This window comes from Cotesia typhae, unplaced genomic scaffold, assembly GCF_013202065.1.
Source record: "Cotesia typhae breed Kobodo isofemale line unplaced genomic scaffold, CoteBio_Ctyphae contig_123, whole genome shotgun sequence".
NCBI classification, from domain to species: Eukaryota; Metazoa; Arthropoda; class Insecta; order Hymenoptera; family Braconidae; genus Cotesia; species Cotesia typhae.
In genome coordinates, this window is record NW_027423715.1 from 2593336 (window position 1) to 2619682 (window position 26347).

Below are 26347 nucleotides of genomic sequence, written 5' to 3' on the forward strand. Positions count from 1 at the left end.
GTGTAAAATTTACATTTTTAAACAGTTTTATATTGAATAAAAAATTAAAGTAATTTTTTATTTCCAAATTTCTAAAAAAAATAAATTTAAAAAAAAAAATCAAAAATTTTTCTCTTCTCAATTTATGAAAAATGACTTTTAACTGTATTTTTTTTTTAGTATTTTTAATTAAAATTTCTTTTATAAAATTTTTAGGGCGACCCATTTTGCCCCGTTTCCTCTTTTCTAATGTAAATTTTGTATTTTTCTTACATGAATTTAAAAATCACTCATTGAGACCTTTCATTTGAGTACCCACTTAACTGCAGACTGCTAGTTCATAATAAATTTTTAACAATTAAAATTTTTTATGAAATAAAAATTAAATTTCTAAAAATATAAATTCAATGTTTTGCCAAAAGTAACACTAAATTTATACTGTAATTGTGATAAAATTTTATTTTCAATAATTTTAGCAGAAAAAAAAATTTTTTGCTAATTATTTGCATTTAAAATTAAAGGAACCACGCCAAGATGATGTTCAAACAGCTTTCAAGATGCGAAGGATTTAGAAAAGCCTTAAAAGACTCCGTTCCAGACACAACGCTTCGTCATATTGATAAAACACTACGATCACTTTAATGTCAATTTTAATAAAGAATATTTAATAAATTGTTATATAAATTTGTTTTTATTTTACGAGTTTAAAAACGCAAACGGTTATTTAATTTTCAAGTTGATTGCTTTAGTATGAATAGAGAATAGACGTATATGTGTTGTTAATTTACATGAATTAAATAGAAATGCTTGAAGTTCATTCTATTCACGGGCATTTTATTCATGACGACAATTATTTGTATATAATTATGGATGATGTTCATGAATACGGACAGTTTTGTTTAAATTACACGTGATATTTATAACTAGTCTCTAACTTGATGAAAAGGAATTTTTAATAAAGTTTATAAACATTAATTATAAAATTAAAAAATAATACTTTTATAGTATGTAACTTTTTATATAATTAAATTTTCAATTAAATATGTTACTAAAATTTAAAATAATTATTTCAGTATTTTTTGTTGCGAAGCTATGTTTAAGATGTTAATATTTTGGTATTAGTGTATAAATTTATCAGAATGTAAGTTATAGCTTGTGTGGAGTTTTTTTTTTTAGTAAAAACTAGGTATGAATATAAATGAGATAATAATATTTGTTGAGTTTACTCGTAAAGTTTTGCATGAAATAAAGTTAAGTAAAAAGGAAACAGTAATAATGAATGATAAGGATGGGATGAAAATATTTTACGTGATTAAAAGGCCGGGTTAAATTCTCAGAGTAAATATTTTATTTTTTTTTAATTTTTTATCATAGATTTAAATATTTTATTTTTTAAGAAATTGATTTTTTTTTTAATTTATTAAAAATATTTTTTTTTTAATTATTTTAATTTTTTTGAAAAAATTAAAATAAAAAAAAATTATTACAGCAATTTTTAATAAGTTTAATATTTTAATAATTTATTAAAACCCAAAAAACTAAAAAAAATAATCGATTTAAATTAAAAAATCCAAAATGCGTATTTTACAAAATGGCGTCCAGCAAATTCAAATTACTTACACTAAAATTAATTTTTTATTATTTTAAACTATAATTAATTTATCAAAAAATTATTAAACAGTTCGGAAGAAGAAAAATAAATAGAATACATGTATTTATTATTAAATCTTCAACGTAACAATTAATGATTAATAATAATAATAATAATAATAATAATAATAATCTTACTGATAAAAGTGTAACTTATTAATACTATTACATAGGAATATAAAATATGGATAAAAAAATATACAGTAAACAATGAGGAAAGTTAAGCCTTGAGGTCGTCTACAGGCGAATCGGGAATGTCGTTTTTCCAATCCTCGACGGCTTCGACGCTTCTGTTCGTTGTTTCATCTTTGGAGGTGGGGTTTGGTTCCTCATCAACTTCAGTCTCAACAACTTCGACACTTTCTGGACTGGTGTCGCTACCCGTCTCCACAGAAGTTTCGTTTTCGGGCCTTACGTGGATTACTTTGAATCTGACGAAGGTGTTTGAGTTGTTTGTTCCGTCCGAGAAAGTAGTTTCGTTAATCGTTACTTTGTGTCCGTTAATCACCTGAAAAAAAAATTATTTATGATAGTATATATAGCCTTTTCAAGGCGTGCAATTAATTACAAGAGCGCGAATTTATATGCATTGAAAATTGCCCTAAAAAAAATGTTTCTTGTGTCTACCAATTAAAAAAAAGCTCAACGTGATAAAATTAAATATCTCGTAAAAAAAAGAGAATTTTCGGAGATTCGTTTGACGTTTCAGAGGTTCTTTTATGTTTCATATATATTTATATAAATTTTTTTAATAGTTTTATTTTATTTAAAATCCTTTTTTAAAAATGTTTTCACTCTGCACGATTCCCATTTGTACTTGCTCACCTAGCGGCATGAACATGACGCAAAGAGAGTGGATTGTATCATGAATGATTGGCGTGTTCCAAGAGAACGCTCTTTATTATTAAAGGCAACGAGTTTTTAACGCAAAACAAAGTGAGATACGATGTTGAAAGATAAAAAATATAAAATAACGAATTTAACTGCAAAAAAGTATATAATAAATGGACAGAAAGAATATAAATTGAAAGGAGAATATACATATATAGTTTGTATTTACTTTAGTTTCGGATTTCGAGCTGGTTTTGTTGATCGCGTCCTTTGGGATTCCTCCTAATGGTTTTAAATCATCAAGGCTTGGAAATCCAGCGAACACTTTATTCATTTCTTCTTTCATTTGCTTCACCATATCTGAAACAAGCAAATTCGTAGAGTCAATTTTTAAATTATTTTTCTATACTCATTAAATTTATTACTGATTCATTTTTAATAATTTTAAATTAGTATCACACGTTGTTAGTGTTGATATTTATCGTTCATGATATCCAGGTCGAATTTAATTTTTCGCTGGGAAAAATTTCGGGTGAACTGTTAATTAAAGCTGACAATAAAAAATAATAACTATCGGAAAGTAATTATTATTCCTGTTGATCGATTAAATTAATAAAAGTAAAATGGGGAAAAATTATTCTAGCGTATGAACCGTTAATTTTAGCCATTAATGTTTCATTTTTTTTTCATAAATTTTTTTTTATTCAAATGAAAATTATTGACCTTAAAAAAAAAAAAAATAAACATTTTTCGGCATAAAAAAAAATTTTTTTTTGAATTTATATTTTTTTTTCTGCACACGAAAAGAACAGGATGACACTGGATAGCATCTCAGATTATACTCAGTGATATCTGTGGTGAAAAAAATTTTCAGATAGTAGCTAATATAATCCAGATTATACTCATTGTAATCTGGATTATACTAGCTACTATCTGAAATTTTTTTTTACCCAGCTAAAGATTTTATAAATTAAAAAAATTAAATATTTATATTGTTGTATACAATAATAAATTTTTTTTTTCTTTAAAAAAAAAAAGGTCCAATTTATTAAAGCTGTAACAATTTTTTCCTTCTGTGGCAATAAAATACATGACATCTTCTCTCAACTCAATTTATCGCACAATTCATTTTTTTTTCAGGTCTGTCCTGTTATATAGTTTTATTTGATTTTATTTTTAGCAATGAAACCATGCTGTTAATGGAGAAATAAAATTGAGAAGAACCGAAGAAGAAAGAAAAGAAGAAAGGAAGAAATAAAAAAAGATTTAAAAAAAAAAAAAAATAGGAAGGGCAATTACGCGAGTCGTCGGTAGCTGAATTTTCATGGCTCGCTGAACCTTTTATATTATGGCATCGTGTGCTCGGTAATAGTGAGAAGTAAAGTCGATTATTCCTGAAATTTCATCGATTTTGAATAAACCGTGAATATCATTAATGTATAAGAATCAAGTGTCATTCGATATTATATTAAAATTTAATATTAAAATCCTTTTCACCGGGTCGTGCCCACCAAAGGCGAGAACGAGGACGAAGAAAATCAATATAAAAATAGAATAAAATAAAAAAAAAAAATAAACGATCCATACTTGTTTTTTTTTATTTTATTCTTTCGTAATATATTTACCTCGGGATTCTTCAGTTAGTGTTAGATAAAAATAAAATTTGTTAAAAAATTCTCGAAACGGATATTCTCAATGTCTACACATATATATGTCTCGCAAGTGAAAAATAAGAAATCATATATGCGCATCTGTAACTTGGGATGAATAAATTTATGGTGAGAAGTGTAGAGTGTCTAGAGGCCATTTTTATTATTCGTACCGACTCCAGATGACCTCCGTCCTACAATCCATCCTCGATTTATTTCTTTTCATCCATTTTTAAAACTAAATATATTAACTTTTAACCTTTTTTTTTTTTTTTTTTTTTTTTTTTTTTTTTCAAGCCGTTACTCTATATTTAACATTTTACTTTTTATGGTAATATTAAATTATTTAATACTTCTCGGATATTAAAACATTCCGATCTCATAAATTGGTAATTCTCAATTATATTACATCCATTGAAGAACTAGCCCGCAGTGACCTCTGTCGTGAAGCGATAGCATGGAAAAAATAGACCCATTAATGCATCTCTTTAAATTTCAGATAAATTTATCACATTTTTTATGCATAACAGGTTCAATTAAAAGGGGATGCTTTAGTGATGTGTCTCGTTAATTTTTTATATTGTGAGATATGCCAGATGAATATCAAGATTCATTGGCTTTAATAAATTCTTCTTTTTATTGAACCGATATATGAGGTTATGAAATAAAATATCAAATTTTGGGCGGATGGATAAATTATTTTAACACATTATCGCAGATTGGTAGTCATTAATAATTTATTATTATCAATTATTTGTTCGAATTGATTTAAATTCTTGTCAATAAATATTTATGTTATTCTAATAAATTTTTGGACAAAATTTTAATTTTTTTAGTCTAAAAATTATTATAGTAGATTTTTGATCATTTTAAAAATTTTTGGAAGAAATAAATTATGGCAAAAAAAAAAATAGAAAGAAAAATTGACAAGTAGAAATTAAAAAAAAAGGAAAAATGCAATTTTTCAACCAATTTCAAGTCTGAATTTTAATTATTTTTTTTAGACTAGAATGATATTTTATTTTATGTTATTTTTAATTAAAAAAAAATTTTATTAAATTTTTTTAAGTATCGTTAAATAATTAAAAAAAAATAAATGATGTATGTGATATTTATTCCCTTGCTAGAAATAAATTATGTAACTATTTAAAGCAAAAAGTAATAAAAAAGAATAATTTTTTTTTTTTTAAACAAATTTGTCAAAAAATGTGTCATTAAAAATTGAAATAATAATTTTTTTTTACAATAAAAAATTATTTAAGTTAAAATGTTTAGTGGGTCGGAACAAGCTGATTTTATAGCGTTGCGAATTAGCGGACGGAAACTAATCAGTGTCTTCCCTGGGGAAGGAAGTTGCATGTTTGTACCCAGTGTATGAGATTCCGACTTCATTTAGCCCCAGCAGGATCGCATTTGTTTATTGTAAATCTCAAAATAACCGATAGAGGTGACAGTTTAATTTATAGATGCGCCATAGGTCTTAAATTGTCTGGTTGCGACAACCTCCGGACATTAAAACTCGAGTACGAAGCTTCAATGCGGGCGATATGAAAACTTTAGCAGGTTGCGGGAGAAAACAAGCTCTCAGACTTCGTGTCATCAATCTAATTTCATCGGATACGCTCTTGCTTTATTCCTTGCCACACAATACTCCGTTTTACTCCACAAAAAGTTATGTTTGCATTATAACTTTACGGTATTTGTCCTAAAACACCAGGATTGGATTGTTTAATTTGAGTTTATCCTTAATTAGAAATGTTTACAATATATAAGAACTTAATATTCAAACGTTCAGCGTATCGATTTTTTCAAGAGCTTCGATATACGGCGACAGGAGTATAATACTGATACTAACACTAAACTATGCTTGAAAATGGCGTTTAAAAAGTTAAAAGAGCGGGTTTTTTTTTTAGTCATTTAAGAACATGCAAAATATTTAATATTTAATTCTTTTAATAATTATAACGTTTGTAAAACATTTTTACTGTCTTTAATTAACCAAAAAATAATTTTTTTTGTTGAAGTAAATTTTGCAAACTTTAAAAAATTTTCGTCCTAAAAAAAACGCTCGAAAAAAAATTTTTTTTTAATAGTTTTAAAAAAAAATGTTTAAATTATAGAAAAAAAAATTAATAATAATTTTATTGCTTTAAATTGAGAATTAAAAAATATCGTAAGCTTTGTATAATTTTATAAAATTGGCTTTTCTTCTGTAGACTTTTAATTATTTGTAATAATTTTATTGAACATAATTATATTATTATATTGTGTCATTATATCATTAAGCGGCCCTGTATTTGGCCTATGGGCTGTTGGGTCGATTAAAAAAAAATAAATAAATAAATAAAAACTGTATTTCTTAAGAGTTTAAATGTTATAATTAATAAAAATTTTGCAATTTAACGAGATAATTATCTAGAAGATAAATAATTTAATGTAATAGCTCAAGAAATTTATTCAGCAAGATTTACGAAATTTATTTATTTTTTTTACGTCTATTGATGGAAGGATAAACCTTTATGTATGTCTGAGAATTGATAATAATATTCAATAATAATAATAATAATAACACTGATAATGATAACAATTCATGACTGACCAGAGCACGTGCATGAAAACGCACCGATAAATTTTGCATATTTTATCCAACGCTTACAATACATTTGTCAGTGTAACTACCACATATATTTGACGTATATATGTGACGTATATACGGATATAGGCGTGTATTACTGCACACTCCCTGGTGTTCCATTCCCCGTCCATTCTTTCTATCATTTTATTTCCTCGTCCCTCAATTATTATTACGACAGAAAATCGCAACAAAAGTACACATATGAAATCGTTAAAATTATCTGTTGAAATAATTCGAGCGTTCATGTATATAAAATAATATTTCTCGATGTTGCTTTAAATTATCAACGGATTCAACGTTCTGACTGTCTTTGCTCCCAATATTATTTCAAATAAAAAATAAATTTATACTTGATTAACTTATTTAACTATTAAATATTAAATTCATCCGATATTAATTAATGGATACTATCAACCGTAAAAAAATATTTTTATAATTAACACTCCTTTTTTTTTCATTTGCTTATTTTTTATGTGTCAATTATCAGTTTTATTGATGTGTAAATTAAGGATATTTTTTTACTTTTCATTTTGCTGGCTACGATTTGAGTTAATTAGCGTACGGAACTGTTAAAAAAATATTTTTTTACAAAAAATATTATTTAAGACATCTTTAGTGTCTTAAAATGTCAAAATTTTATTTTCAAAAATTAAAAATTTTATATTTTTTTTTAAAATAAATCATAATATCATTGCTAAAAATTTTTTACAGTAATTCTTGCTCTCTATTATTTTAAAATGTCAAAATTTTTTAAAAATTAAATTTTCAAAAATTTCAAATTTTACATTTTCTTAAAATTTATTTAATATATCATTGTTAAAAATTTTTTATAGTAGTTCTTGCTCTTTATTCTCTTAAAATGTCAAAATTTTTTAAAAATAAAATTTTCAAAAATTTCAAATTTTAAATTTTCTCCCAAAAAATTTGAAAAAAAAATACCAAAACAAAATTATGTATATCTCGTTGAATTTTAGTGATTATCATCGATACCGAGGATGTGGTTTGAGTAAATGTATGATTGTATCTGACGCGTAGTAAAATTGACGAGCCGTACATCGATCAAATCCACTGAGAATTGTATTATACCTTTCTATACATGGATAAATAACACCCTCACCTCCCGCAGCCAGACAACACACATAGACACCTCGATCCTGTATACACACGGAACATAATAAACATTAACGTTGACTCATTTCACCTAGCCAAGCATTTTAAAATGCGAGTTTCCGCATGCTGACGTCATTTCTGTTATTTTAATTTATCACTTTTTATAGTAATTTTTTTTTCTATACATTTATTTATGTACTAGTCTTTCTCACATTTGCTTGGATCAAATCTCTTATACTGCATGAAAATAAAATTAAATAACCATCATAACTCGCAAAAACGTTGTATTTTCTTTATATATTTATATATTTATTTTATTTTATTTAACGCCATATTTAATTTTATTCGTTTTTTAATTCTGGAGTAAAATGCACGCGATACATTTTGTAATTGCCGTTACTTTTTCTCCTCCATTTATTTTCTTGCTCGATCACCACTCAATATTGTTATTATTGCAGTAGTATAACTATATAATCGTTGGTATTTGTAAAAAAAAAATTTATCACGTTTTTTTCATTTTATTTTTATCTGATATTACTTACCACAAGAATTATGACGTGAAAGTTTGTTAATATTTATCCTTGACACTAATTCTATAATTTTGTTTGTTTTAGTTTAATTTTTAAATTTGTAGAAGTTAATTATTGTTTGAAGATCCTTATCTACATATATTACATCAAGTGTGTCGTAATTATTTCAGAATAATACACGGAAACAATTAAAACTTCAGATATATTTAAAAAAAAAAAAATGAAGTATTTTTATTTTTTCAATAAAAGCAGAGACTTTTTTAACTTTGTTAAAAATTTTATTTTCGCATTAAAATTACCGGAATATTTTAAAAATTTAATTACACTGCTACAAGAATTCTCAATTCATCCTGGTGAGCATCGACAAACAATTTATTATTTAAAGGATTAAATTTACAGAAGACATATTTATTTATCGATTTATTTAATTTTATTTTAAGTCAATTTTTGACAGCCAAGTGCATTACTTGAAGGTACCATCGAGATATATATATTGGGAATGACATTTTAACGTTCGAAATTTTAATTTTAATATTCAGAATTATTTATAATTGATAAAAAAGTTCCCTGTAATATTTAATAAAAATTTAATCAGATAACAATTCTGAAAATAATAAGGTCAATTTTAAATAAATTTTCTGTTCTATTTCCCAGTTTTTAGTTAAATTATACCAATCTCAAAAATTTACATCATCAGTTACGAAATTATTAAAAATTCAATGACCCAGAATGTCAATCATTGAAAAATGTCATGCCTTGGAAATATTACTTTGTCCTGAAAAATTTATCTTGTAGCAAAGCAATATTTTTATCAGATATTTATGAGAATTATAACATATTACCTCTATGTGCAATAATCTCATCAAAAGCATTAATATATTATATGAAAGAGCTTCTAAAATTGTTAATGAGCTTACAGATATTCTATGATTGAGGGATTAAATAGGTACGGATTTCGATGATAATTTGCTAATAAGTAAGCTTACAGTTGTGCACTTTCCTGAGAGCCACATTAAATAACCTATAAATAGTAAAATAATTCTGTAATTAATAACTCAATTTCTGTGAATGTGATCAGAATATTGAAATCAAAGGTTATATTAAAGTCTCGAAGAAAAAAGTTTCCACAATGGATAATAGTCGATCCTTAATATCAAATGCGACCTACTTAAAAAATTATTTTTATTTTAGAATAATACCTCAACATTGAACTCTCTTTTAACGAGACAGTTTAGCAACCATGCGCCACCTATCGGAGATTTTTAATACTAATTTTGGTCGAAAAATTATATTTGCGGGAGATTTGAAAATTTTTTCACAGATAATAATTTAAATTCACGAAACTTTGTTAAAAAAATTAAAAAAATCTACAAATTATAAATACAAAACGTATTTAGAAAATTACAAGTTTATAACACTGACAATTAATTAACAAATATTCTCACAACTATGAATTATTAATCAGTGAATAAAAAATCAAGTTCTAAAACTCCCACAACGCGAAACTTAGCAAATCTAAAACTCCTTAAAAAAGTAGCGTTAAAATTTAATTATAATCGTCAAGGATTTAGCCTTTTTCCTCAACAAAATTCCATAACATCGCATGTGAACTTATATAATACATAAATATATAAACTTTTCATCAGATAGCGTTTTCACAGTGAACTTCTTTGGAAGTTGCGACATAAGACTCTCTGCTGCGAACGTTAGATTTACGAAACCTACTTTGCATTTCGCAACCCCTGGATTATAATCCGCGTCCCCAACAATTATACTCTATTACTTTAGTAAAAACATTAAATCCTTTATTATTTAATTAAATAAATAAATAGATTGCATTCTATTTCTATTTCAGATTACCATTTATTATAAAGGTAATTAACTTAATTATTGTACAGTAACTATTGAGTCGTGAATATAAATCCTGACGTATCTACGAGACAAATACAACCAAGCTTATCGATCATTCGTGTGTGTACCAACTGTACACATACATATGGATGTATATGAAATCCACATATTCATCAGCTATGCAACGAACCATACACATATGCATAAAATATACATACATACAATTATATATATATATATATATATATATATATATATATATATATATATATATATATATATATATATATATATATATATTTACATCGTACGTCACAAAATGGACGTATGATGCCGGTAGATAGAAGTTGGTATTCACGCTCAAAACCAAATATACATCCCCGTATATATATGACGGATGAGAAGTGGAACATATCATGATTTTTGCGTGTTTGAGAGTTACTTTTGTATGCATATATTGTGTGGAAAATGCGGAGGGTGAATAGACCATCAATATACATATACATCTATATATATATGGAGCAGATAGAGGATGAGGATGAGGCTCATGGGTTATAGTGTAATACAGAAATACTTCAACGTCGAAAGAGGATATACAGACATTAAATGTTTGTGCTACCCTCTCGAACACATGTAACGATAAATATATAGGCATACGTATAACATATATGCGTATCAGTACAATAGACGGTGAGCCATGTTCACTAGCCACTTCCGGGGCGTTTGAACACACGTTTCGGATATACTAGAGAGATTGGAACTACGCCAATACTCACAGGACTCTTGAATTAATATATAAATTATATTTATTTATTTATATTGCACGACTTATGATGCGAAGCATTAGAGAGTACTTTTCGGTAACTGTACAGAAAAAAAAAAAAATTATGAATCAAGAGAAAAATTCTTTAACCAAGAAAATAAATTTCAGTGCCTTTAATCAAGAAAAAAAATTCTTGAATCAAGGAAGATTTATTTTAATCAAGAAGAATTATTGCCTTGTTAATTCACGGAATCAAAATATTTTGCATACTATTTTTAAGATTATTTAATGAAGGTTTATTCTATACTTTTCAAAAATTTATTAAGTCTAGTAGAAAAGAAAAAAAAATTGTTTGAAAAATTTTTCTCATGTATGAAACCCTAAAAACACTGTAACTTGCCAAAAAATCCTTTGATTGAGTCAATGGTTTTTTTTTTAATTCTTTGAAAGAATTTTAGGTCACCGAATGCGAATAGCTATACGGAGATGAAAGACTAGATATTATTCCTATGTAGAATGGTGACAATTACTATGTTACATGGTAACGTAAATTTTTGTGAGGATTCTGTGTAAATTTGCCGAGAAAAATCTTAGAAATTGTGATAAAAATATGAAAAATCACTCATTTGATGCGGAATTAAATTTTGAAAATAATGTTTTTTCACATTTGTTATTTTACTATAATTTTATAATTAAATAAGCATTATGAGTCGTGCACTTTTCGATTTAAAAATTTTTTTTTTACTTATGCAATAATAATAATAATAATAACAAATGGTGGATTTAAATTAGGATCAATACGTAATTAAAATTTATTTAGAAGTGATGCAATATATTAATATCAAGTTGATAATGATGATAATATCAAGCGTAGAATTTGATCGGTTGGTTAATATTATTTGATTAGTATAGACTAGTTTAAATAATTAAACTATTCTGTGCATACGGTATGATACCGATAATATTATTCGTATTATATTAGAAATGGTAAATGATAATATTGATCCATAGATTCACAGAATAATATCCTGGAGTTAGTCCACACTATATGAATATTACTTTCAAGCGTATGATTGCGAGGATGTGGTGTATATAGACTTTGGAAATATGTTTACCATTATTTGTGACAATATTATTACGCTCCGGGCCGCTCATACGGGATTCTAATTGTTATTGTATTCACTGGAGGAAAAGTACTGTATAATTAATAATAACCCAACTGACTTGTTTTGTCATTGTTAGTTGGTGCAATCAGATATTGCATTTATTTTTATAAATCCGATCAGTTTCATCAGATAATTATTTTATCGTGGTTTTAGTTAATGGTATTTTGCGGTGAAATTAACTTTATTTTTTTTTTCTAAACAATCGTTTTTATGACTAAAATTAATTAAAAGTCTGATCGCGACAAGATGGACGGTTCAAGTCGATAAAATGGCTTTTTATAAAGTAGCGGGAAATTTAAAATGTTAAAAAAAAATGTATTTTTTTTTTTGGAGTTGTTTAAATAAAAATATTATTTACAGAAGAATATAAAAATAAATGCGCCTTACCTTGGAAGCTAGAGAAAAATGGACTAAATAAATCATCAGTTTGAATCGGACGGAAATTGAATTTTATTGGTGTAAACCTGAATCCACCGTCATCTTCAAAATTAGGAAGTTCTCCGAAATTTTTACGATCTTCTTCTGGAAGTATCAATTCAATTTGCGACTTTTGCTTGTTTGACTCGCTCGAATCTTCTGAATCACGTGACGCTCCTGCAATCAGATAAAAAATATATATTGAATTTTTATTCTTTCCATAGACAAAAATTAATAAAAATAAAATAAAAAAATCTACTTAGTTAATAAGTTTTTAATTTAATTTATTTAACAAAGTTCTGTTGATTAAATTGATAAAGTTGAAATATATAAATTTAATAGAACGTAAAATAAATGAAAATAAAAGTAAATTTTTTATTTTTTTTTTCTATGAGGTCATTCCACATGACAAAATAAGTTGAAAAGACGATAATATAGAGAAGTGGAAAATGAAGTTTAAGCAGCAGCATACCAGAGCTAGTGGCGGTGGGTTATGCTGCAACTGCTTTTGATCCTCTGGCCAAGCGCATCGGGAAATTAGTCAGACAAATGACTCGGAACAACGATCTCTAGATTATTCGGGGATGCGGAAGAAATTTTTTTAAATTTTATTTTTTGCTATTAATCTTTCTTTCTCTCTGCTCCTGCTACTACTGCTCATTCTCTTTTCTCTCCCATACTATTTAAGCTAAAGCCCGCCTTTTTTACTTTTGCATTCACATTATTTTCTCTCATTCTCGTTATCTCGGGAATATCTACAATGGCTACTATACATACTTTTATATATACTATGTACTGTGTGTTAGGATCCTGGCACTCTCACGAGAGTACTGTCCCTCTTACTCTCTAAAAGTCCCCAAACTTGTCTCGAGGGACTGCTTCTGAATTCTCAAGTCCTTGGGAAATATTCACGATCTCGAGAAAACTTAACTTTTTACCTCTGTTCTCTTGTAAAAACTGTAAAAGTGACGAAGAAAAAACAACAAACTAAATTTTTTACCCAAAAAAAAATTTACTTTTTTATTTAGACATTCATTATTATTTCTTCTTCATTATATATTGTATTATGTCGCTAAAATTTTTATTTTTTAATAAAAAATAATTACCAAGTACTTTTTCAATCCTTTGTTAATTATTTCATTTATTTCTTTTAATATTGCACTCAATTGGAAGCTCAGAAAATTACAAATAATATTAATTTCACTATTTTTGCTTCGGCAACCTTACGAAAAACGAATTTAATTAAAATTGTGTAAATTAGAGAAGTGCTAATTTTTTTTTACCACTCGTAAGGATCATTTATTTTAATTATTTAATTTATTTCCTTTTTAAAATTATTTATTTATCAGAAATTATTAATAAAATTACAAAAAAATTTTGTCTGATATTGAAAAAATAATTTTATTAAATTATAAAAATTATTTTGCATGAAAAAATAAATTTGCGACAATTTAAAATTTGAATTTTTTCTCAAAAAATTTTTGATTAAATTAGAAATAATTAGAAAAAAAATTTTAAGACTCAATCTGTTGTAAAAAAAATAAGTTTATTGAATTTTGTTAATTATTTTGATTAAAAAAAAATAATTTAGATTATTTGAGCAGAAATTTAATTATTAAAAATCAGAAATTAAAATTTTCTAAGTTTAGTATTTTGATGCAAACTATATTAGAAATAAAAGAGAGCTTTTTACTGTCGCGGTTTGATATTTTAGGAACAATTTAAAATTTTTATTGCTTTTATAAATTATTTAAATTTAATTTAAAAATAATCCAACTCTAGAAAATAAATACAGCCTTTAATTTCTATAAAAAGTATCTCTACTTTTAAATATCAATTACTGGTAATAAAATAAATTCTCCAAATTATAATAGATTGTTGAATAAATGATAAAATAAATTATTCTTGGAAAAATTAATATTACTTAAATAAAAAGAATTTAATAATTAAAATTAAAACTTTTTGACAAAAAACTTCTCCGACTGGATGTTCTCAATAATTATTTATAGTTACCAGCTTATAAATTAATAACTCCCGACATTAAGTGCTAAAATGTCAGCCAATATTCTGTCAACGTTTACTTAATCATTAAAGTGCTATAGAATAAAATTTAGCTGATAAAACTCGAAAGAAACTCGGTCAGGGCGAATAACCAGCCAAATTAAATAAAAGCTGTCGGTAAAACAATAATGACCTTTAAAATATTGTCTAATAAATTAACAAGATGTAATAAATATAAAAATAAGTAAGTTAGAAGTAGGTGTGGAGCCCCGAGATTTCAGTAACGGCGCTCCTGGCGATTATCCAATTTGCCAGGTTCCTCGTCAATTCTCATTGGTGCATGCACGTAGAAAGGCAATTGAAATCAATTTGTCCCTATCACAAACGGCTATTATAAGAGATAAAGACCGAGCGGCCGCCGAGTAAATGATTGCCGAGCAATCATTTATAAAAAAAAGAAAAAAAAAAAACATGAAACAACCCGGTTTAACTTTCCGATAAAAAATACTCTTGCGGTTTTTAAACTATTTAAGCCACAAAATTAAAAAAAAAAAAAAAATAATTTATTGAGTTATGTCTCAACTTTTAATAATTAATATATTAATTTTTTTCAACACTATTGTATGATGTTAAATAATAACAACTATAAAATTTAATACTGGCTTTTTTTCTTGGTTAATTATAGCTCTAGCTGATTGGCGGTTAGGAATAGTGGCTAACCCTTCCTGACTGTCCTAGGTAATTTGAGTAATTAGGTCGTAGCATCAGTGTCAGTTCGCAAGTATATGTATTATATAGATAACTGTTGTTGTATTATGCATGCCTATAAACCCAGGTGTTGAGGATACTAACGTTCTTGTCTCTCTCTCTCTCTCTCTCTCTCTCTCTCTCTCTCTCTCTCTCTCTCTCTCTCTCTCTCTCTCTCTCTCTCTCTCTCTCTCTCTCTCTCTCTCTCTCTCTCTCTCTCTCTCTCTCTCTCTCTCTCTATATATATATATATATATATATATATATATATATATATATATATATATATATATATATATATATATATATATATATATATATATATATATATATATATATATATATATATATATTTGTGTATCTATATAGATATATAGATAATTAAGCATACCTCGTTATAATTGGATGAACATCAACAAGTGGATATTGACTATTGAACATTGTAAATAATATACAATATACAAATGAATAGGTAATTTATTAAGGCAACAATTTTAATTTTTAACATATTTTTTTACATGTTGTAACATCGGAAGCGAGTTAAATAATTTATACTTTCGAATTCTTGACGATAGAAATTATTATTTTTTCAGAAATTGTATTTTTTTTTTTTTTTTTTTTTGTAAGATTTAATTAACTAATTTAAATTTTAAAATTGAAGAAATTCTACACAGTAAAAAATTTTGCGTCAATACACGGAAAGAATAAGATGACACTGGATATCATCCTAGATTATACTGGGTGATATCTGAATTATACTCATTGTAATCTGGATTATACTCATTGTAATCTGGATTATACTAGCTACTATCTAAAAAAAATTTTCACTCAGTATAATCTAGGATGATATGCAGTGTCATCTTGTTCTTTCCGTGTGCGTCAAAAAATTATGTGTTAAAAATTTTTGTGTTAAATATTTAACACTTTTTTGTTTTAATTTAACACAATAAATGTTAAATTTACACATAAAAGTATTAAATATTTAACACAAAAATTTTTAACACAAAATTTTTTGACGCAAAATTTTTTACTGTAAGCTTTATGAAGTATGCACTTTTAAACTTCTAGTAAGTAGCACTAGCTTGTAAAACTATTTTTTATAAGTTTATTAAAAAAAGAAGAATATATACCAAAGACATATTTATTACTGTTAATTAAAAATTATATTTTTTCGTGATATAATGCGATTAACTTTTGAAGAGTTTATTATAAATTATAAATACAAAAATAAACTAATTTAATACTTTAGAACATTATAAAAGACAAAGTCTAAAATTAATCGCCTTTGATATACTTGTAGGAGATAATAATTTCATAAATGTGTCGATTGAGAGGAATATTTAGTTTCAGGAGTAATTGACACTAAAAGTTTACGAGATACATCATGTAATTTTAATAGACATTGTTGATCAAATTCTTAGAACACTTTTTAATGATGTGTAATATTAATAAATTTTAATAGTTTTTTTTAATAAGTTGTTAATTAAAAATACTGCTTGTTGATATTGAAATGATTAAATTTACTCAATTTCCCGTGTATTTAAATGTAGTACATTTCATAATTATGTTTGAGTTGAATATTTGCGTTAAAAGTTATTTAACTTTATTGAGAGAGCAATTAATTGAAACTTGTATTTCATTTTGATTTTTAAAATTACGGAAAAATAATTTTTACTTCACAATAAAATTAAACAATGTGTATTATGCTTTAAAAAAAAATAATTACAAGTAAAACATCGATAAATGAGCTGTCAAACGAACTACTAAACGTTAAGAAGCAACAAGATATTCTAAAGAAGGCTTCACATCGGAGTATTAATAAATAATAATAATAATAATAATAATAATAATAATAATTGAAAAAATAAATAAAAAAACGTTCAAGTCCATTAGTCTATCAACATGTAAAAATTTCCATCAATTACCGGTCTGAATATTACGAACCTTTGAAAACTAATGAATAAAAGGGATGCGCATATCGATCGGTATACTATTTTTACTATCAATCATAAAATAATAATAAAAATTTTTTAATAAACTGATAAATTAACTCTATACATTATTATTATTTTCCATAAATTTTATCTCACCAATTTGATTCCTAAATTCAAGGATTTTTTAATTTCATACCGTTGTAATTATTATTATTATTTTTAATTGTTAACGCGATAAAATGAGCTTTATGAATTTTTGGGCGATATTCCCGGTACTGTAACAGTAATAACGTCGATTCAGCGTCTGCAATATACCGCACTCCACCGGATGTTCTTGCATTATTAATTTCTCGACGATTTGCACGAGATCGTATATGTTGCTCTGCACATATGCACATAATATTGCTTCTGCCACGTTTGCACGATTCTTTACAACACTATTCGCGGATGTACTGTTGGCTTTACAATCGAAAAATAAATATTACTAAAAATAGGTGAAGAACACAATGAGGAAAAAAAAAAAAAAATAAAGCGGCAATCTACCGAGCAATAATTCGTAAAAAAAAAAAAAAAAAAAAAACCCTTTTTATTTTATTTTTTATTAAAATCTGTAAGTAAAAAAATGTCAAAACGTTATAACTGTTACGTTTGACATCTGAGTTGCTTAAACTTATTTATATTAAATATATATAGACATTTTGTATGTAGAAACATATATAGATATATAGGCAAATGGACAAGGTAAGTATTCAATGTCAAAGACGCGTAATAACTTGCAAGTACTTGATGCCGAGCACTTTACTGTTAGGAGGCAGAAACCCTCTCTCGTGCTCTACTCATATCGTTCTCACTACACAACCAACGACTTATTGCGTTTGGCTTGGGCCTTCAGTGAATATTCACATAAATATGTTACCAAAGCGCACCTACCGGTATATATATATATGCGTAAAGGAGTTGTTATATATGAGGGCGCGTAGATACAGATATATAGCCAGCCAAAGTCTACTAGCCAAATTAGTTTCTAAATATTTCTTTTCTTCCACTTGAACTATGCTCTAATTAACATGAAATTGCAATTTTACGTCGCTCTTTATTTTTACCTATTTTCTGTTTTTTTTTTTTTGTTTTTTTTTTATTAACTTAGTTTTATTCTAGCAATATTTGAGTTTTAATGACTCGAGTTAATGACCCTACTGAGTTATTACTTTGTCTAATGTATGATAAACTGGGCCAAAAAAAAATTTTTTTTTTAACTGTACACTGGAAAAAAAAAAAAAAAAATTGAACTAAGAAAATCATTTTTAAGAATTTTTTGTGTTTAATTTAATTTTTATCTCATCTCGGATCAAAATAATTTTTTTTAAATATATTGAAATTTTTTTTGTTCTTTAAATATAAATTAACAAATAAATTTAAAAAATTAAATTATTTTTTATTAAAGAGAATAGCCACTGTAAAATTAAAAAAAAAATTTTTTTTGAATTTTATATGAAAATTCTGAATATTTTCCGAGTTATAGTCATTTTTTTTTAATTACTGGGATCTGTAATTTGCATAAATATGAACTTTTTTTTTTGTAACAACTTTTTTGATAAATAAAAAAAAATATTAATTAAAAATAATTATATTTTTTATAAAAATAAAATCGAAAAAAAATATTTTGATAAAAATAATTTTTAAAAAAATCCAAATCAATTCAAGATATTTTTTTCCCTTGACATCCAATCGTATTAACTCGTTGAATATTAAGTACACATTATAAGTAGCAATAAAATTACCGTGCATCGCGACTTATGCGCTGCACAGAAATCGGAGTAATTTGAGAGGGAATAACATTTGCTTACGACGTAAATTCAATTCAATCGTTTTAAACAAACTTAATAGCCTATATTACGATGCTTTCAATGTCGCATCATTATAATACAAATGGTTATCTATTGTCACAATTGCAGCACATATGTGGATGCATTTACGTGCCAAAACAAATGTATTAGTAGCATTAATATTTAATACAGTTAATAGACGTATCAAACGGATTAATTATTAGTAATTTCTATTTTAAAATCTGTCGACAGCGTTGTTAATTCAAGTTATTTCCCAATTTATGCTGACAACATCATTCCATTTGGATTTCGATATAATTTTACAATACACTAATGTATATGCATTAATAAGAACCTTTAATTATTTAAATATTTTATTTTAAGCCGGTTAATGGATCTACCAACTGGCGTATGTATGTCGCAATGTTATTGTTAAATAATTTGTATGCAACACTGTATTTTTGTCACTTGCGATATTTTAGTAAATAATTGTTTGTCTGATGAGATGCAAGTTATTTTTATACGTCGATACGTTACATAAAATTTAATAAGGACAAAATAAAAATGTATAAACATTTTTATCAATTATTTTATAATTTTTTTTTTTATTTTTATTTTTATAATTTTTTAAAAAATTTTTATTTTATATTTTTTTTTTTAATTTTTATTTTATAATTTTTTTAAACATTTTTATTTTTATAAAAGAATTTTATTTTTAATAGACTTAAGACAATTATTTAAAATGATTAAAAAAAAAGGTGGTATATTAATTTGTGAGAGTTAATTACATTCGTCATGTTTGCTGAACAATGTGGGTTGTTATTCAGGTTTTATTTAATTTTATCTTACATTGACGGTTCAGTGAAAAATTGCGTGGGTACTGTATAAATAAAATTTTATCATTGATAGTGATTATTTACTCGCGAATTCTATACGTCGTCTATACGGGAGAGAAATTGTATAAAAAAAATATTAATTTTCAAGAATATATGTTTTAACTCAAGAATTTGTTAAATTGTTTGAAATAATTTTTACTTAATTTAAATAAAGCTATTCTCTTGTTTGTCTATTATCCAAAGATAAATATCGAAGCTCTTCTCTCCATAAATTAATAATTAATAATAATAAAATATTTGATAGTGGAAAAAAAATTTCTTATTTTATGAATTTCTCTATTTAAATCAAGAAGATGAAGTTCTTCAAAATTATTTACTTTATTCAAGTCAAATATAGTTCGCAATATCTAACTAAAGTTCAATTTATAACTATTTTAATACCAGGTCATAGCTGATGCTTTATAATTTACATCCTATGAAGGGTTTTCATAAAATTAAATATTAACCATCTCAGCTTGACTTAATATTTACATGACACAATAAATTTAGCTTAAATAATTCACGGAGAGTATGAATCAATTACCTTTACTTGTGAATTTCGAAGAGTCAAAAATGAGTAATAATAAAGATAAATCATGAAGCTAAAATATATAAATTACGATAAGTATAAAATTAACACGCCAGACCAACAGTATTTTTTTCATCGCTCCCGATACTCTGCGGTAACAAGCTAAGAGAAAGGGATGAACGTTTCAGTGAAGTAAAAAGAAAATAACCAAGGGTAGGTTTATGGCTTCTCGAGCGACCGTAATTGGATTGTCTTCCAACCGACCACTTGCTTCCGCATAATTCTTGAGCCCACAACGGCGACAAGGAGCTTCCACCGTAATTCTTAAAATACGTATACTTATTCTGTCGTACTCGCTGTTTCTTCTCGACTTCCAGTCAACCATCATACCAAGCTGCACCGTATCAAACTGTACATTGCAGCACACACTGTACTTAATAATACATATTTTTATTGTTTCCCTCTCGACTCGTCTCATTCACTTCCTCCCCATACTGCTATTCTTCCTCATTCTCTTTAACCAACACTCATCTACTCTCGCCCCTTTCCCCTATTCACTTGTACCCTCGGAGCTACTCCATTTCCGCTTTTTCCTCTTTAAACTCAGCTTCCATCTTCTGTTCCATTCTTTGGTATCTCGCGCCTGGCATAATTGTGTCTCAGCGACTGAGCTTCGAATTAGAAATAATAAAAATAATTTTCATTTCAAAATATCTTCATTTTTTTTTTTTTTTCGTTTTCATCCAACAGGTGACAAAAAAATTAACCAGAAATTTTTTTCATTCCAAAAAATACCTTGATGATAATTCAACTTTTTTTTTTTTTAATTTCTGGGTAATAATATGCTATATTTTAAAAGCGGGTGAATCGCGAACCCTGAAGCGAACTGTTACGAACCCTTAACTGTTACGAAAAGTTAAGAATTAACTTTACAACTTTTAACGCTTTAAACACCCTTTTTTGGCGTTTGAATGAGTTATAGGGAAAAAGTTTGTATTTATTTATAAAAAAGGTTTGCAATTAATCATATTTATTATCGTAATTGCTATGGATCGTGACTTTATTTGTCAAGGTCTTATTTTTGTCTAAAACAGAGAAGTTATTAATTTTATTTCAATAACCAATAAATTGCCTTATTAATGCTAATATAACTAAATAAAAATTTTTTTTCGCTCTAGAATTATTAAAAATTTATTACAAACGTGAAAAAAAAAATTCTTAAAGCGTAATGAGCATGTATAAAACGAATATCAAACTGGCTATAAAAATTAAAAATTAAAAAAAAACATCAAGTCCAAAAATATGAATCAAATTATATTTTTTCGCTCTTAGATTTTTTTTTTACCCTCAAAAAATTCACTGATAACAATTTCAGCAATTAAATCTATAAATTTCTACCAAATAATCCGATCAAGATATTAAAACAATTTTTTTTTCTAAGAAATAATTTTTTTATTTCTAAGAAATCTTCTACGCAGTACAGATTTTTCCATAATTTAACCAGAAAACCATCAGACAATTTCCTCTATTTATATTTACATGGCAATAAAAATTAGTTATAGCCTTTTAATGTCCAGCCCAGGAATAATTAATAGATAAGAATCGTTGGTGACAAAAATGTGTGACATTTGAATATTTATGCCGCGGTAATCGGGTTTAAGGTGTATTTAAAATTTAATTTATTAACTTCGACCGGCATTAAAAATTAAATAGTACTTAGCATAACCCCTCTGTAAAAAATCTAAAATCAATAGTGCGATAAATCCTAGTAGAGGTATTATGTAAGGGAAAGGAAAAATGGTGGTTGTGAAACTGGTTTTATTCACCAGGCGATTGAGAACAGCCTTAACCTCTACTCAGATTTAACGTTTACGTGGGATTTATGTGTATATATATATATATATATATATATATATATATATATATATATATATATATATATATATATATATATATATATATATATATATATTATGTATATATATATTTAATTGCGTTTCCCGTTTGTTCCTCGATGCCACGAGCTTTTCCATTCGAACAGCCGAGAAGAAAAGACGTGCGGATGTTACCATCTAAGCTGCTTTGTCCCACACAAAGCCTTTTATGATCCGCACGAGAAAAGGTTCTATTGTATCGCATTATACGTGTCTTGCTTACTCTCACTCATGCTTACACACTATACAGTCTAGTATTATTATTCTATAGCATACTTTACTATACTATAGAACACTGCACTATACTATTCTGTATTACAGCAATAATCGTCTCAGATGGCTGTACCAGAGCTTCACTGTACTGTCCGATAGAGCACTACAAAAATGGACTTCACGTATGGACAGAATAGCCTAAATAGAAGCAAAAAGTAGAAGCTAATTGAAATTGCAACGTTCACTCAAATCTCTCGAGACCGAAAGGATCCAGAAATATATATTTTTTTTTTAATTTAACATTTTTAATGGATATTCTGAGAATGAGAGACACTATCGGAAATAGAATTTATTGACATTGCCGGTCTGATCACTGCATAAGGCGTTTTAGTGACAGTTTGACGGGGTAAAATGTCAATTTCCTTTCAAAGATTAAGACGTCTTCAGACTTCAACTTTTCCAGATTTTTATACGAATTAAACTTTTTTTTTTTTTTTCATAAATTTAGCGCAATCTTATATTGATAATTCTCTGAAAGAAGACGTCTTAAATCTGTACAAAATTGTCCGACCAAATTATTTTTGATTTTATTAGAAAAAAAATTACCAAAGGCTTTAAAACTTCTTCCTAATCAATTTTTTTACATATTTTTTCAATTAATTCTAAATAAAGTATACCTAGAGAGTAGTCTTGAAAAGTTTAAGTCGACCCGAGACCCAAGTTAAAATAATATACTTATTATATCGAACAGAACCTAAAGAGCTTATGTCGAACTTAAGTAAACTCGATGAACTTGTATCGAAACTATAATGACTTTATTGTACATTTTATATTATTTTTAGCGATGTGGATAGAGAAAAAAAATTGAGAGATTTTTAATACCCAATATTGTTAATCAGTGTTTGAAGTTTGTACGTTTTGAAAGTATCAAAAATTTATTAGATTGTCTAATGTGTCCATATTGGACTGTGAATTATTCAATCAGGACTTTCATGTTTTTTGCAGCGGCTTCCTGTGGGTTGAACATTGTTGCATGAGAGAAAATCACATAGTACGAATGCATACGGGTTAATATGTGCCCTGATAAAGTAATAGGTATGGCTTAGAATTAGTATATTCTATGAAAGAGCTTCTAAAATTGTTAATGAGCTTACAGATATTCTATGATTGAGGGATTAAATAGGTACGGACTTTGATGATAATTTGCTAATAAGTAAGCTTACAGTTGGGCACTTTCCTGAGAGCCACATTAAATAGCCTATAAATAGTAAAATAATTCTGTAATTAATAACTCAATTTCTGTGAATGTGATCAGAATATTGAAATCAAAGGTTATATTAAAGTCTCGAAGAAAAAAGTTTCCACAATGGATAATAGTCGATTCTTAATATCAAATGCGACCTACCTAAAAAATTATTTTTATTTTAGAATAATACCTCAACATTGAACTCTCTTTTAACGAGACAATTTAGCAACCATGCGCCACCTATCGGAGATTTTTAATACTAACTTTGGTCGAAAAATTATATTTGCGGGAGATTTGAAAATTTTTTCACAGATAATAATTTAAATTCACGAAACTTTGTTAAAAAAATTAAAAAAATCTACAAATTATAAATACAAAACGTATTTAGAAAATTACAAGTTTATAACACTGACAAATATTTTTTTTAACAAAAAAATGTATCAACCAAGTAAATTTCAAGATCTTTTGCATAAATTCTCAAAACTAAAAACTTAAAATTTATTTACAAGTTTAAAATTTATTTAGCCAGACGTAGGTTTATTGATTGGCCCGTTAGGCAATTATTTGAACGAAGCAAAGTCGGAAACAATTAGTCACGAGCTCGTTAGTTACATAATTGAATCTCCTCAACTTGTGTACACTTTTCTTCTCTTTTTGACGCGTTTACTAATCCGCATTGTCCCGGTAAAGCTCTCCTCATCCTCATCTGTTATGTATCTACAGTTCTGTGCTGTACAATACAATACAATTCAATACAATATACATACATGTAAATACGAATTCGTTAGACATATATATATATATATATATATATATATATATATGTTGAACCAATTGGATTCTGATTTAATTGTTTCCGGTATTCAAATTCCTGATGCTATTTATATTTCCATCACAAACCAGTCCACTGTTATTTACATCAACCGCAGACGTTAATTATCTCGAGAATTAATATTTATAAAAATATGAACCTGAGATATTAATTGCTTTTTTTGTAATATTGTTTTATTAATTTTTTTTTTTTTATATGAAGCACAAAGTTAATGATATATTAGTCTTTTATAATAAAAATGAATATCTTTAATGGATATTACCTCAAAAAAGTGGAAAATTTATTCATTTTCTGACCTTATATTGTATAAATAAAGCTATACAGAGGAAATGGTTAAAAGTGAATCAGATCGACATATTTATAAGCGAAAAAAAATTTATATTTTAAAAAAAATTTTTTTTTTTAAAGAAAAAATTATTACTCAGTTGCAAAACTTGAATCAAGAGTAAAATTCTTGAACCAAGAAAATAATTTTAAAGAAGCTCACAGTCTTGAATCAAGATAAAAAATTTTCAAATCAAATAAAATGTACTTTAATCAAGGAAAATTTCTTAATTTAAGAATTTTTGAACTCAAATCAAAAAGATGAAATTCTTCAAAATTATTTACTGATTCAAATAAATTTTTTTTCTGTGTATAAAAAATTTTTTATACTTTTAGTGAATTTTCATTACAACTTTAATTATTAATTAACCAAAATTTCAAAAATTATTGCGAAAAAATTTTAATTAAAATTTCTAATGAAAATTTAAGGCTTCAATGTAATTAAAAATTTTTTAAAAATTTCATTGTCTAAAATAAAGACAAAAAATTATTTAATGAAATAAAAATTTCTTACATTAAAAATTTTTCTACTCAAATAAATATGATAAAATTTTTTTTCTGTGTATCAATTAATAGAAAAAAAAAAAAAATAATTGTTTAAAAACGCTTGAAAGCGATAAAAAAAAAGCACTTTAAGCACTTACTTGGAAAACAGTGCGCACTCGCTAGCAAAAGACCAAAAATCACAATGGTGCTTTTCATTTTTCCAAAAAAAGCAAAACAAGTCTCCAAAACTTATTTTTAATTAAACAATTATTAATTGTTGCAAATAAAAAGAAAAAAAATTTATAACTCCGTCCGCGAAAAGTTCTTAGGAACTCAAAAAAAAAAAAAAATGATCGATCAAGGTCACTCACTTAAGACTCGTGTGAAACACAGTTACGTTCTGTAGACAACATTTCACTGGAGCCGGTATATGTAGCTGGAGACACGACCAATCACATGCCAGCCACATCATACGTCACTCGTATTTACCTTCACACAGTCAAACGGAGATCTGGTATAAAAATAATGAGTCACATGGATTGCACACTTGCTCAGTTGTTTTGAATGCTGTGTGTACTTACTGCAGGCACTTACATGTGTAATGTACCAACACCAATGCTCAAAAAGTGCGTCTAACTCTTCCTACTTACACTCGTATTGTTCTTCACTACTATCGCGTACATAGAGTACTTACTGCTTTTGCTAGCATGTATTTTAAGTTTACAACTCCTGTCAGACGTTTAATAATTCCCCTCTACATTTTATCCACATCCACTACATCATTTGCTTCTTCGTGTGCTTATACATTGCGTCGAAGTA

General features: G+C 26.5%; 2 protein-coding genes across 3 annotated transcripts in view; one reads left to right on the forward strand and one right to left on the reverse strand.

Moving 5' to 3' along the window:
* The window catches only part of LOC141533916 (uncharacterized), a 33685-nt gene extending 31715 nt beyond the window's left edge, over positions 1–1970 (forward strand). For both annotated transcript variants that reach the window (XM_074253026.1, XM_074253017.1), the window contains one exon: positions 501–1970. In XM_074253026.1, coding sequence (XP_074109127.1) covers positions 501–621 — 121 coding nt within the window. In that variant the 3' untranslated portion in view covers positions 622–1970. The remainder of the gene's footprint in view (positions 1–500) is intronic.
* Positions 1677–25927, reverse strand: LOC141533927 (icarapin-like). The gene is made up of 4 exons (XM_074253040.1): positions 25687–25927; positions 12552–12758; positions 2690–2820; positions 1677–2137 (listed from the first exon to the last, which is right to left on the reverse strand). The coding sequence occupies exons 1-4, from the start codon at positions 25742–25744 to the stop codon at positions 1850–1852; spliced, it is 684 nt and encodes a 227-aa protein (XP_074109141.1). The 5' UTR covers positions 25745–25927; the 3' UTR covers positions 1677–1849.
* Between the last annotated feature and the right edge of the window lie 420 nt (positions 25928–26347).